Raw genomic sequence first — 14,661 nt, 5'->3', positions numbered from 1 at the left:
TTGTTGGAAGCTCACTCTTTGCCAGGAATTGTACATATCTGACCTTTATTTATTAGGAAACTAAGTCTTAGAAAGTTTCAGTAACTTTCCCAAGGTTATGCAACTAATTCTAGCCCAGTGAGAATTCAAACTCCAGTGGGTTGGATTCCAAAGCCATTGTTTTCAACAAAGATAATTAAGGACAAGGCCTGTAAGATTTCACAAGCTTCCTCTTGTATATTCTTTCCCCCCTCATAGCATGTAGCAGCAAACTCTTGCACGCCATAAAGTTCTGTATGGGAATGAAGAATGGGTACACCGCAGATTGAGAAGAGTAATTGGAAGGGTGGGAGAAGTCTTGGGAAATGGCAAGAGTGGTCAACCTGAGCTGAAATTCCACCTGAGTCCCTGGGACCTGTGGCAAAATAAGAGAGCATGGGAAGCTGACCTGATATGAAAAATGGCTCTTGGTGATTTACAAGAAGCAGTACTCTCAAGATAAGTTCCAGTTCTGTTTCTCAGTGCCTCTAAAATACGTTGTAGTGTAAAACACAAAATGAATCCTATCATTCAACAATTTCATACTTTCTCAATTATCACTTACTTGACGGCGTTTAAGTAAAGAAAGAATTTACTAATCTAAAATATTTCTTTTTTTAGAGTCCGCATTATATCTGTTAGGCAAGAAATCTTTGTCTTTATTGCAAAGACATTATTTCAACATAAGTTTCAAAATCTTGCAAATCGGCTACTTTCGTTTTGCCAATTTGCAGAAGAGTAACTTTACCAGTTTCGACTGAAAAGCTTCGCATAACTATGCGTACCTTTGCCGAGGTAACTTCTTCGATAAAATCAACTTAACATTAGCGGAGGGGAACACAAGTGTAGGAATTGGGTGGTAAATTTGACTCCAGAGGTTATGGAAGCATCGTGAGTTATTCTGAGCATGTGCCTGGGTTTTGGTGAGAACCAACACTTGCCGGCGCACCTCCTATTTGCTTTTAAGTGTTAGTGCCCAGAGCTCTGACCTGGCCACTTTCGCTGCACGTGCGAACTCTTGCGGAAGGCCCAGCAACTCTGTCCCGAGGGTGGTTGACTCACCCAGCCGCCCACGTGGCCGTGGATGGCCTCAGGAGGCTCTGGCGGAGGCCCTGCCACCGCTGCTCGCGCACCCGGGGCGGTGCGGCGGTGGCTGCGACGCTGCAACCCACCAACGTCCTCTCCGTCATAAGGAGGGCGCCGCCGGCCCTGCGCCTCCGGCCCGGCTCCGCAATCCCTGCCAGCCGCACTTCCTGCCCAGAGTGCGCTGGCATCCCATTCCGGCCGGCTTCCCGCTACAGCCGCCCGCCGCGCGCCCCGCAGCATGCGAGCCCGACCAAAAGAAGCCGCAGAAGCGACCCTGGAAGGTGGCGCTCGCGGCCGCACAGGCGCACTGCCTCCCCGGCGCATGCGTCCAGGGGCCGACCCGCGGTCCCCGTCTCCGGTGACGTGGCGACGCGCAGGCGGAGCCACGGTCGGTAGCGGGCGGGTGGGTGGGGGAGGAAGAGCGAGGTGAGCAGGGACGTCAGAGTGGAGAGCGGAAGGTCAGGGAGGCTCGGAGCGGAAGTGAGACTAGGGAGTCTGTCCGCCATTGTGGACCCGAGGAGCGGAGAGCGAGAGGGGGAAGAGCAGCCTGCACGCCGAGCAGAAGGGCCCCCTCCACGGACTCCCGAGCGCGAGGCCGTCTTTCTGGCTTCTCGGCGAGCGGCGGCAGCGGCGGCGGCTGGATCAGTCACTCGGCCGAGGGCGGCAGCCAACTGCTGTGAGTGCACGGGGAGAGGCCCAGGCGGCGGCGGCGGCGGCGGCGGCGGCAGCAGCAGCAGCTCTCGGGTTGCGGTGAAGAATGTCAGCCACTAGCGTGGATCAGGTGAGGGAGCAGAGGCCTCAGGCTCGGCGAAGGCCCGAGCCCCGGAGCTCCACCCTCGCGTGGGGCTCGGGCTCCTCCCCGTCGCCGCCGCTGCCGGCCCCATAACGGTGCTCTGGGCTCAAGTTGCTGCGGTCTTGCCGCCCGGGCCGGGGCGTGCGCCCTGCCCCCGAGCCTGCGGCCGAGGCGGGAGGCCGCGGGGCCGCGGTGGGTGGGGGAAGGACCGCTCCTAGGGGGCCTTAGGGCACATCTGAGGGCGGCCGACGTGGGGCTGAGACCAGGCGAGGTCTGGGAGACGGGTTTTGAGTGGCGGGTGGGAGGTTTAAAGACTGGGGGTGGTTGGGAAATTGGAGGCTATGGAGGATGTGGTGGGTTTTACTCCTACGCGGATTGTTGAAAATAACTTGTCTTTGATAATGTCTTTGATTAACACACTTTCTCTCTCTTTTTTCTTCTCATTATCACACCTTCCGTCTTGCTGCGCAGAGACCTAAAGGGCAAGGAAATAAAGGTGAGTTTGAATTATTTTTCTCTTATTTCTTAATGTTGGTTCGATGTGACTTCTAAACTTGGAGAGGGCCTTTTTGCACCATTTTGGGGGGTTGGTTGGTTTGTGTGTTTTGAAATGTATGTTTAGAGAAATATTCATCATGGCTAAAGCAGCGAAATGCTGTCCCAAACTTCTGTGGTTCCCTTGCTTTGAAGCCACTTTCATAGAAACCAGAGTGGCAGGGGAAACAGTTTTCTTAGTTGTATCTCAGTTAAGGAGGTACTAGGAATGTGGTGACATGTCTTTAATTTTGCAATTTATCTGTATTATGTAACTTCTGCCACAAAAATTTCTACAAATGTGTGCAGATAAGTGGACATGGTGTTCGACATTGCTAGGTTACACTGGAGAATGCAACTCAAGTTGTATTCCATGTCACGTTAGTGAAAATTGTACTGTTAATCACTGGTTCTACTGAAGTCAGTTGCAATGAGGCAGTAACACCAGAGAGATCAAAACTGAACAGGCGCAGTCCTGGTGGCAAGGTGTGACTCAAGCTGGTATTTTAGAAAGGACTGAGAAGGAAATAGTTTGTGAGGTTTCTGCTACGGTGATATGATTTAGTCTTTAAAAAAAAAAAGTACTATTGAAAGTAAAGCATTAAAAAAAAATAAGTGTATTTTGTGCCTCTTAATATGGAAAATACAGTCAACTGACTGAAACATTATGACATTAATCATGTGACATTAGTAAGTATAGAACAATAACTGCTTTCTTGGGACAGTGCCAATTAACATTACAGTGAATTATATATTTATAACATTTTGTAATAGGCCTTGATATCAGACTAAATAGAATTATGTTTCCTGTTTTTTATTTCAGTAGTATGGTATTACCTAAAAAATAAGATGTACAGTAGCTTTTGAGATACAAGTTCACAGTCTTTATTGGTGTTCTTTATACTCTTAGCGTTTTTATTTGCCTTTGCAAATTCGAAAAGAATAGGTTTTGAGTACTCAACTCAGTTAATTTTCTTTGAGTTGTAGTGCATTTTATTTGAGAATTTGTACATACCAGATAAATGGCACTGTATCAGATACCATGAATTTACCATGAATTTCTTTTGATTAAGGATGTATTTTTGGGGAGTATGTACGTATTTAGAAATTTCAGTTTTTAATTTTTAGAGGTAAAATTTTAATTTTAGAATTATTTTCTGTTGTAAGCATAAACTTCAATTCGATGTTGTTTATTTTAAATGTTTTAAAATATTCATTTGTAAATTTGAAAAGAATGATCCATTAATTTTTTTTTTTTTTGCTAGTCTGCTCATGAGGAAGTATATAGACTTGGAGATATATGAAATCTGTGGTCATTATTGCCTAGCATAAATTATTTTATCCTAGATCTGTGGGGAGGTGGCACTTTGCAAGGCTATTTGAAATGCTAAGTGTTTTGTGTTACCTGCTCTAAGGTAAGTATGCAAGTTCAATGAAGTACATACTTGTTTGACAAAACAACATAAAGCATCTACAGCATTGTAAGCCATTACTGAACTAATCTGTGATATAGTCATTTCACTTAGGTGGTATCTTTGATGTTATAGTTGTAAATTACCTATGACACTATTGCATATTGACTATAAATATTTTTTGGTTATTGAAATTTTTTTAATCCATCAGTGTAACCTCTTTTAGATGTATTTAGACACACAAAAGTATTTATTTGGATAGCTCTTTATTCTAAGAAATTTTCTTTTTTTCACCCTTATTGTCCCGTTCATAGTTTTATCCATGGATAGAACGATGGACTGGGATCACTAGGAGACCTGTGTTCTAATACTTCCTGTGGCTACTGACTTGCCAAGTGAGCTTGAACACATTGCACCTTTTGGTCAGAATTTCCCCTTCTATCTGTAAAACGAAAGTGGTAATTCTAGCTGTAAATCCTATTGTATGTTATGAGGAATGACAATTACGGGAGTCCACTGCTCTGGTGGCCATTTTATTTGCTGGATTTATTTTCACCTGCCTCACCTCATCTATTTTTAAGGTACAGGGAGACTTTTTCTAAGACATGGCAGGAGGGAAAAACTCTACTGGCCTAAAAGTATTGGTAATCATTTAAGATGCTTTAAAATGGTACATGCCGCAAGTGCACAAATACACATATACGTTACTTGTATTTTTATGCCCCTGCAGGGAGAATTACAAGGCGAAGGCAGCACTCCAGTGAACTGATAAAAGTAGCTATGTGTGTGTTTGAGAAAAACTCCTGTGCCTTAGCTGACTTGGTTTTCAAGCTAGTAAAAGTGTTTTACAGTTATTCTGTTTACTTTTGTGAAGCAGAAAGCAAAGTTATTTTTCTTGAACTACAGCCCGAGTGGTTTAAGAATATGAGTACTAAACTTGAATTCAGACCTTCTCAAACAGAAAAAATATATGTTGCTGAGGAGTTGTCAGAGTTCTGAAAGCAGAATCCTCTTCAGTTGACTTAATATAATTTCAGAGATGCTGTATTTCTTTTCTGAATTATCTTCATTTGACAGTGTTAGCCTAACACCTGTCTTTAGTGTTTTTGATTTTCTAAGGCTTTTTTCCCTGCATATCCTTAAGGATATGCACTAACAGCTAAAATGTGAAAGGAATTCTGTATCAATCTCTTTGTAAGGCAAAAATGCTTTCATAGTATACGTTGTAATTCTGGGTGTACTTTTTTTGGAAGTTTGAGTTCTTTTTAGTTAATAGATTTTCCTTATATTAAATATTAGAACTCTTTTATTATATGTGGCTAGGGTAGTACTGAAGCTTAGTAGAAATTTAAGGCTAGTTAACTATTGGTCCTTTATTTATTTATTTACTTATATCGGTCTGTAATTTAAAATTGATATTATATCACTGTTATTTATTAATAAGTAGAAGTTTTGCTTGCTAGGATAAAAGGGAACCTCTCCTTTTCCCGCAGGCACCACAGATAAAAGTGTCAGATCCCATACTCCTAGTAGTCTTGCTACCAACTTTCTCCTGTGCTTTAAGTGTAAAAATAGACCAGTACATGGAAAGGAGTTTATCTTTGCCCTCCTCTCTCCCCCATCCCTTTCCAACAGAGGGACAGAATTGCTTGGTACAACTGCAGGTTAAAAGAATTAGGTTGAATTTGGCTGTTATTTAGTGTTTCAGAAAAGTAGTAGAAAATGCAGTATTCTTTTGTGTCCTCTCCCCACACTCCCTCTGGAAATGATTGCTAAGCACTTTATTGTCATTTTAGGCTTCATTTTATTATTAATCCTCAAAACATTCCTGTAAGGAGATAGAGGGTATATGGTATTGTCGCTGTTTTTGTAGGTGGGAAAACATGATGCACAGATCTGTTGACTTTCCTAACTTGATGTAGTCAGGACCAGAGCAAAGAATCACCTGGCTCCTAAGGCCCATGTTCTATCTTGATTTGACTCTGCTTCATAGAGCAGAGGAAACAGGCGAAGAATCATGTAAGTCATCTGTTCTTTTTTCCCTGAAGAACTTGTACAGACTATGGAACTGGCTTGGATTTCTTTACTATTTAATGGCTTTCAGGTTCCAAGACATTAGTTTGTCATTAAGTAATGTTCAAAAACTACAGTCTTTAAGACAGCTGAATTTCTTAAGGAAAGGTATGGTTTTGAAACTCAAGGGCTAGCTTATTCAGATTCTAATTTAATGCAAATCGCTTGTCAGTATTTGTGCAGTACTTTTGATTAAATATTTTTTTCCTTAGATTGACGTACTCCTTGAATAACCTTTTAGGACTTTTTAGACATATTCATGCATCACTTACGCACAGACTGTATATTTACTTAGTACATGAGAATATTTTGTTCTTAGTCTCAGCATCTTAGAATTAGAAGAGAAAGAATAGAACAGAGGAAATGAGTAAGAATAGCACTGTAATATACATTTAGATGGATTTTAAGGGGGTACTTTTTTTTTGTTTACTATATGAGCAGTATGGGCTAAATTTCTGAGAATCTAGTGAATATAAGAAATAGATAGTTGTAATTTTGAAATGGGTAGCTGTGTCAGATAATAGTATGTACTAGTGTAATAGTCCAATAGTGTAGTGAAGATTTTTTTTGAAGAGAGACTAGACAGACCCCTTTGATGAAGGGGTGGTAAAGGAGAACAGGTATGTTAGAATCTTGTGGGCTGAAATGATTAGCCCAGCAGAAATAACCTAAGGTACCACCTCTTTATTTTTGGTTTTAGTGGCTGTTAACCTGTTTAAATTCTAGGGAGCATATTTAGTTCAGCCTTGGCTCTAATGCAATCCTTACCAAATACAGTTAAACCACCCCGGTGGAGCCAGGATCAAGGTGACCTTCATGTTGCTCTTTTGATTTTTGAGGGCAATGTAGTATCATAAGAGGTCTACTTTGAAGGCTTCACAGAGTAGTATCATTTCTTTGAGTGATCATCCCTACTCAGTGGGTGGCAAAGAACTAAGGTATTTCACCTATCTTTGCTCCCGTGCCACTGTCAGCTTATAATACTACATTTTTGGTTATCTAAACTCTTTGGAAAAATTAGGGTAAATCAAAATGTAATGATGCTATAGAGAAACACACAACTTAAATCCATACCCCCGGCTTTAATTTATAATACTTTGTGACACTGTATTTTTAGGCAATAAATTTTCACATAGTGCAGGGTTTTTTTTGTTGTTGTTTCTGAGGGATTAGTCAACATCCGTTAGAAACTTTCAGCTTTTTTCATCTCGCATGTGTTTCAAAAGTAGAATAGTACATTTAGACAGTGTCATTATATCAAGTTTTAGCCTTGTAAAACTTCTGTTTATGTGGTCCTAAAGAATTTTTAGTCTTATTTGGATCTTGTAATATTTTATGTCAAATAATATCCAAGATTATTGAATACTGTCATTGAATCCTCAGATCAATGAGGTAGGTACTAATAATAACCTCTTTGTATAAAGAGAGAGAGTTAGAGAGGCTGAGTCACTAACTAGATATCACTCAGCTTCTCAGTGTTAGAGTTGGGATTGGAACCCAGGACCTTCTTCTAGTCTGTATTCAAAAGCCTTCTGAGACAGCAGTCAGAATGACAGTTTTATAGAGCATTTTTGGAAATAATCTCTGAACAAATAAGGCATTATAAACTATTCTCTGGTTTTCTTATGTGTTGGAAGAACAACCATGGTTCTCTTTAGTGTCTTAACTTTATTTGTGCTTCCAAGTGAAAGTCTTTATACTATTTTGGTTTAGAATTAAGACCCCTTTTCTTTAGATTTTTTATAATTTATTCATTGTGATAACTGCTTCAGTGAACTTTAGCCACTTTCTTTAAGACATTTACTCTGACTTTAGTTACAAAGAAAGTTAATTTCGCTCTTTATTTGCCTTTATTGGACTAATATAAAGATATAACAAAGGTAGAGAACATTCAGGATTCTATGATCTACAGCACTATTTGAAGTTATTTTAGATTCAAATATAATATTAGGGAACCCTTCCAACAATTTAATTGCTTACTACCATGTTGATATTGGGGTGTTTACATTATATTTTTGGTAATGGGAGGTGTATATAGTTTATGTAATCTTGGGTATATACAAGCTTTGTAAGTTTTTGGTGACACATAAATATTTGTATCTAAATCAAGTTAAATTTCTAAGAGGATTTTTTAATGAAAAGAACAACTCAGGATAACTTTTTCTGAGTTGGTTGAAAAGTACTGAAAATTTTAGGTTATTCTGTCAGTTTCATAAAGGTAATTACCACACATCTAATATAAACATATTTTTTAGTTTCAGTACAAAACGGTTCGATTCATCAAAAAGATGCTGTAAATGATGATGATTTTGAGCCATACTTAAGTAGCCAGACAAATCAGGTAAGTCTGACAGTCCCATATTTAGGAAATTAAACTTACATTAGTATTAATTGATTTTTCAAATCGATGTCTTAATTGAATGAGGCTAACCATAACATGTATTAATCTAGTGTGCCTGCATAATAGTGAATAGCAGTTGCAGCTTTGTGGTACAGGAGAATTCTTTAGAAATTCTACCTGGCTGAAACTAGAGTGTGAAATACAAAGATTTGAAGATGGACATTATTTGTATGCGGTATGGTTAGATTTTTTTTGAACGTTGAATTTAACCTTCTAATGTCGCTGCCATGTCTTTATAGCCAAAGCAAATTACAAGATTTAATTAGCTACACATTCGTGGGAAAGGACTAGTTTATGCCTGAAATTTTTGGTTAATATAGTGTTTTCTTTTCCAATTTGAGTTTTGTTGGTAATTAAAGTTTTAATACAACTAGGTAACGTAGGGAATAGAAGACTTTATAAACATGCTCGCCTTCTATGTTATAGGCTTGGAGAATTTCATAAAATCAAATAACTGGTGACTCTTGAGATTCTTTTATGTTTGGATTTTTCACAAATAATCCTGTGAATTTGTAAATAGGTATAATTTAGATTTCAGCATTGAAAAACAAGAGTATTCTTTGGTCTCTGTATACCATATCTGCATCCGTTTGTTTATTAATAAAAATATGTCCTCACTAGCAATAAATTTAAAAAAGAAACTTTCATTGTTAACTAGTGTCTTGGGAGAGAATATTCTGGAATGAAAACTGCTTTTGTTGTTTTGCTTAAAAAACAGTAGATGAAAAATGTACCTTGAAATCTTAACCTCTAGATTTTGTTTACATTGTAAAAGAATAAGGAACCAAATATTATTGCAGACCTTTACAGTTGTAGGGAAAATTTGAAAAGAAGTAGTTCCCAATTTGTGGTATGTAGGATTATTTTCAGGACTGTGGAGCGCCATGGTTATGTTCAATCTGATCTACCTCTTGGTCATTTCTTGTTAACCACCCCCTCCTATCTGTTGATCTACATTCCTAGCTTATGTTGGGAGGGAGTAAATAAATGAGAAAATAAAAATGGGTGATAAAATCTATGAAAGTTTGGCTGCTCATAAAAGAATGAAAAAAATCATTCCATACTTAAATAATCTAATTTTCTGATCTCAATAACAGACATTTACTTTCCACCTGAAGGTTGTCAAAGAATGCTATCACCAGAAAATAGAAGAAGATCTTTGTTTTGAATTGTAGTGCAAGGTTTAAAAGAAATATATACGATATTCTATTATATTTGGGCCCATACAGTAATCTCGGTTAACATCTCTTATGGCAGTGTTTCCAACTTTTTTTGAGTTTGCCAACTTATTTTGAGAAATTCTGATACTATGAGGTATAGTAGATATTTTCTCAAAAAGGTCTTCGTGATCAGATAAATTTTTGATATTGTTTTAAATTTTAAATATTTGAATTTTTTGCTACTTGATTTCATACTCGACTATAATAAAATGATTTTCTAAAGCAAGGATGCAGTTATGAAGATCTCTGACTTACTTGTTCAGCCTCTGTTTTCAAGGAGTTTTAATGGAATTTAAATGTTTGAAAATTACAGCCAGTAAGAATCCTCTTGTTTTACTTGGTAACAGATCTTGTATAATTTATTTGTCACAGGGGCTTAGAGGATTGGTTTTTTTGGCATTCCACAGAGGTGCTTCAGGTCTGCCTAGGGAAAACCAGGGAAGGGCACCCATGATCCCACCCATGCAGCAACCAGAGCTGTGCCCTTCCTTCTTTTGTCTGTTTTATATATTGGAATTCTGCATAAAATTGCACTTGTAAAAAAAAAAACTTTCAAAGTTTCAGAAAACCATTATTTTTTTAAGAATTAAAAGTATTTATGTAGTGAACCCAATTTTAAGTTTGTCTCATAAAAGTTTCCTTATGTTGGGATAAAAATACCTACAAAGGTTTGTTTTAATGTGGTGTTTAAATAGAAGGTTTTAGGTTTTATATTAAATTGTTATTATAATTTGAATGTATATTCATATACTGTTTATTTTTTTTATAAATTTTTTTTTTAACGTTTATTTATTTTTGAGACAGAGAGAGACAGAGCATGAATGCGGGAGGGTCAGAGAGAGGGAGACACAGAATCTGAAACAGGCTCCAGGCTCTGAGCTGTCAGCACAGAGCCCGACGCGGGGCTCGAACTCACGGGCTGTGAGATCATGACCTGAGCCGAAGTCGGCCGCTTAACCGACTGAGCCACCCAGGCGCCCCTCATATGCTGTTTAAAGAGAAGTTTTAAAATTTGATGCCAGTAAGGGTGTATTATCCTCCCTCTCCTAGTCAGTACTAGTGAACAGGTTTTAGCAATTATGTTTCTGTAATACTAAAAATAATTATCTGTAATCAGGGCACACATTTACCTTTTAAAGAGTACTAACACTGGAATGTTGAAAACTGGGTTTATTGGAGATAAAAATTGAAAATTACCTGAAATCTTAGGAGTTTCACAATTTCATCTTAGGAGTACAAGAATTCAAGTTACTCATAATAACACCTAGGTAAAAGAAAATTTTTTAAAATGGACCTTTTAAAGCAGGTTCGTGAAAACTAGAATTGTTGGTGAAATATCTCAAGTAATTATTCACAGATTACAGTTATGCAAGCATTTATATTTCCTTGCACTGATCTAGCTGAGTAATTGTTTAATTAAAAATTTTTGCAGTTAGATGTGTAATATATCTTTAAAATTAAATGCCTTCATCTGGTTTTAGTATTATAAATAACAAAAATGAATCTTTTATCTGGAAAAGTGGTGAATGTTTTTGGCTAATGATTTAAATTGTTTTGTATACTTAGATCTAATTCGTATCAAACCTAGGGATACTTTAACACAGGTTGTTGGCCTTCTGTGGTAGAGTATTCTGTTTTCTAGTGCTCAGTTTCTTAAGGGATAATTTTTATAATAATTTAGAAAGTAAATGTTCGTCCTTCAGGTCTTAAAATTAGTCTTCTAAAGTTCCTCAGAATAATCTGATGATTAAGTTGATTGGAAAATTCAGGTTTAACTGGTACTGTTACAGATGCCATGGAATTTATGCATACAAATTTGAAGAATAAGTTGGAAAAATGAAGGTTGAGCTTGTCTGCTTTATATATGGGGAAATAAATTCCTAAGCATGTTTATCAGAGAAGTGGCATGGAGAGTAAGAAAGTAAAAAATATTTTGAATTTTGTTATTCTGAAAACTGCCCTTAAAGTTTGCATTATCTCTGCCTGTTGGAATGATTTTCTAACTAATAGTTCTATATTGCCACTCAGCAGTCCTCTTAAAGTCCGAGTCTGATTGTGTCACTGTCATGTTAAAGAGTAACCACAGCTTCACAACAGTGGATACGCTTATTATATGAATGGCCTTAAAATTGCTCCATTTCCCTCATCTTTGGTCAGCTTTCTCCATCTAATTTGCTTGGGGAAATAGGACTCATTATTTTCTGGAAAAATAAGTATTTTCTGAATATCTTCCTTCATGATCTGTTTTGTATTTGTGTATATGATTTATACACAGACATACACAGACTCATGTCTATCCCTTCATGATTCTTTTCTCATTCTCCCAGAAAGTTTTGCTTTGGTTGTACTTCCATTATAGTACCTGTCAAGTTGTAGTGTACATGTGTCTTCCTCACTAGACCTGGGAAGTGTTCCAGGTCAGAGACCATGTTCATCTTTGTGTCTCCAATGACTGGCATTGTATCTAGCACATAGTAGGCATTAAGTATTGAATGAACGGATTGGGTTATCTGCTAGAATTAAGGAACAAAGAATTACAGTTGATGAGATATTTAGGTTAACTGGGTACCATGTATAAAACATTTTTTGTGACATCCTTATGATTAGATATGTGTAGAGTATACTTTTTGAAAAGCACAATAATATTTTTTAAAGTATTAGGAGAAAATACACATAAGCATTAAAAGTATACTAGACATGACCCTCGAGGTCATGACCTGAGCCAAAATCAAGAGTCAGACGCTTAACCAACCAAGCCACCCAGGTGCCCCTTCACTTAACTTTTTAATTCAGAAGTGATTTCTGGAGTTTGAAGTACCTCAGGTTCTTAATGGAAAAGTTTTTGTTTTTCTCCTTACAGAAGTACTTTTATTGGTGAATTGTGCCTTTTCTATTTTAATTGAACTTATGAGACATTTATAGTCTTCTTTCTTGGAAGGAAAGTTAAAATGGATCTTAGGTTGCTATAAGTGAAAGACTGGTTATAATTGAGTTGTATTAAAATGTGTCAAGTCAGAGCAGTGATCTTGAACTTCTTGTTCAGATTTTCTTAGAGATACTAGAAGAACAATTGATCTATTTCATAAGGCTAAGGAATAATAATTAGAAATGATTTAAAAGTGTTAAGGAAGATCTTTTAATCTTTCCTGTATTTTAGTTTCCAAATTAAAAAAAAAAAACAAACCACAAAACTAAAGGTAAAAGGCTTAAGCTCCCATACTTTATATCCATATAGCTCTTTGTAGTTAACAGAGTAGATTTTAAAAATCTTTACAACTGATAAGACCAGCAGGTGTTACTCCCATTTCACCACCAAAGAGTGGGGGTTAGAGAAATATGATCTGAGAGATCACTGACACAGAAAGTACAAGATTAAAGAATTGAGTCTGTGTCCTTAGCTACTACATCCCAACAGCAGTTTATACTCTTAAGATATGGACTAGGTCTGAAATTATATCATGTGTTTGGTGATTAATTTACATTTTAAAGGGGTAAGTTGTAGTCACAAATGTAACTGTCGTTGATTGAATACTTAATGTGTTTTAGACACTGTATCTTTATTTCCTTTTAGTAGATGAGAAAAAAATTCAGAGTTTAAGTAACTTGGCTACGTTCACATAGCCGATGAGTACCTGGTTTGTGATTAGAGTTCACATACCTCATGACTTCACTTCAACCTTAGGTTAAATGGCCTCCCCAGATTGTGTTTCTAAGTTTATGCTGTGGGTAAAGGGTCTGCGGATCTCTTCTTATAAGTATCTTTCGTTATAGCCAATGATTGTGCCATCACCTGTATTTATCTATTGTTATTTTTCCCCTTCCAAATAGTTTTTTGATAGTGAGGGAAACATCAAACATTTCAACATCATTTGGTTTAAAGATTGCGTATCTTTATCAAAGAATATAGTAAAATTTCACTATAACTGACCAATTTACAAATAATGAATAAATTATTCAAGTGATTATTTGAACATAAACTGTTCAGTTGATTATGTCTCATTATAACCAGGTTTGAAGTAAAAGGTGAAAGTAAGTTTTGAGTTGTTTTTTTCCATCATCAGTAAGTGGAACTTTTGTTCCTCTTCACTACCAAGGTACATTCCTCTAATTGATATTCCACTTAGCTAGCAATTAAAAACTTATCTTAAATTTAGCAGAACATCTTTTTTAATATTACTGTTGAAGCTCTACTAATTCAAAATGTGTTGACCATATCTTTTAAACTCTGAAAGTTTCCTATAGTTTTCTTTTTCTTTCTCTTTTTTTCTTTTTCTTTTTCTTTTTCTTTTTCTTTTTCTTTTTCTTTTTCTTTTTCTTTTTCTTTTTCTTTTTCTTTTTCTTTTTCATGTTTATTTTTGAGAGAGACAGTGTGAGCAGGGGAGGGGCAGAGAAAGAGGGAGATACAGAATCCGAAGCAGGATCCAGACTCTGAGCTGTCAGCATGGAGCCCGACGTGAGGCTCAAACCCACAAATTGTGAGATCGTGGCCTGAGCTGAAGTCGGATGCTTAACCGACGGAGCCACCCAGGTGCCCCTCTATAGTTTTGTTCTTACTAGAACCCAAAATGAAGCCTTGCCTTTAGAATCTGGTTAAGTACTTTCATGGGGCTAAAACTGCTGAAAGAATTGGAAAAATAAATGGTTAGTGTTTGATAAACTGCAGAAAGCAGGCCAGTTACCCACTATACTGATGAAGTGTAGGTGGTGGAAATAACACTGGACAGCTCTATAATCAGATCGGGGACAGCAGTGTGCCTGCTTATTAGCCAGAGCTGTCTGTTTGGTAGCCCTCGTGACTAACCGAACGCATTTTAAAGTAATTTAAACTTGCCGTTTTTACAAAGTCTGTAATTGAGAGGTGAAGTAGTAAAAATTACGATTAAAAGAACAATGGAAAAGATCTCTAATAAAAGCCCCCACACCTAAAAGTGTTTGGGCCTGTTCCAGCCCCACAGGTAACAGAGTTGGCGAAATTTGTTTCCCCAGTTTCCAAAGAAAATTGGCTCTGGTTTTTTAGGAATGAGTACAGATGAGACCATCAGTTAAAACAGGGTGGACAAACTATAGCCCAGGGATCAGATCCACTCTATGCTCTGCACTCTGAAAAAACCCCTAAGCTAGCAG

At 37.5% G+C, this 14,661-nt stretch overlaps 1 protein-coding gene across 5 annotated transcripts in view; it reads left to right on the top strand.

The window, feature by feature from the left end:
- The first annotated feature begins 1,554 nt into the window (after positions 1 to 1,554).
- Positions 1,555 to 14,661, top strand: part of YTHDF3 (YTH N6-methyladenosine RNA binding protein 3) — a 40,228-nt gene continuing 27,121 nt past the window's right edge. For 2 of the 5 annotated variants that reach the window (XM_030303850.1, XM_030303848.1), the window contains exons 1-4: positions 1,688 to 1,885; positions 2,369 to 2,393; positions 5,717 to 5,862; positions 8,172 to 8,257. In XM_030303850.1, coding sequence (XP_030159710.1) covers positions 5,805 to 5,862; positions 8,172 to 8,257 — 144 coding nt within the window. In that variant the 5' untranslated portion in view covers positions 1,688 to 1,885; positions 2,369 to 2,393; positions 5,717 to 5,804. Of the gene's footprint in view, positions 1,886 to 2,368; positions 2,394 to 5,716; positions 5,863 to 8,171; positions 8,258 to 14,661 lie in introns of all 5 variants that reach the window. The other 3 variants (XM_032591889.1, XM_030303851.1, XM_030303849.1) reach the window with 3 other exon arrangements.

Source organism: Lynx canadensis, chromosome F2 (genome assembly GCF_007474595.2).
Source record: "Lynx canadensis isolate LIC74 chromosome F2, mLynCan4.pri.v2, whole genome shotgun sequence".
NCBI classification, from domain to species: domain Eukaryota; kingdom Metazoa; phylum Chordata; class Mammalia; order Carnivora; family Felidae; genus Lynx; species Lynx canadensis.
This window is presented reverse-complemented; position numbering and strand designations above follow the sequence as displayed.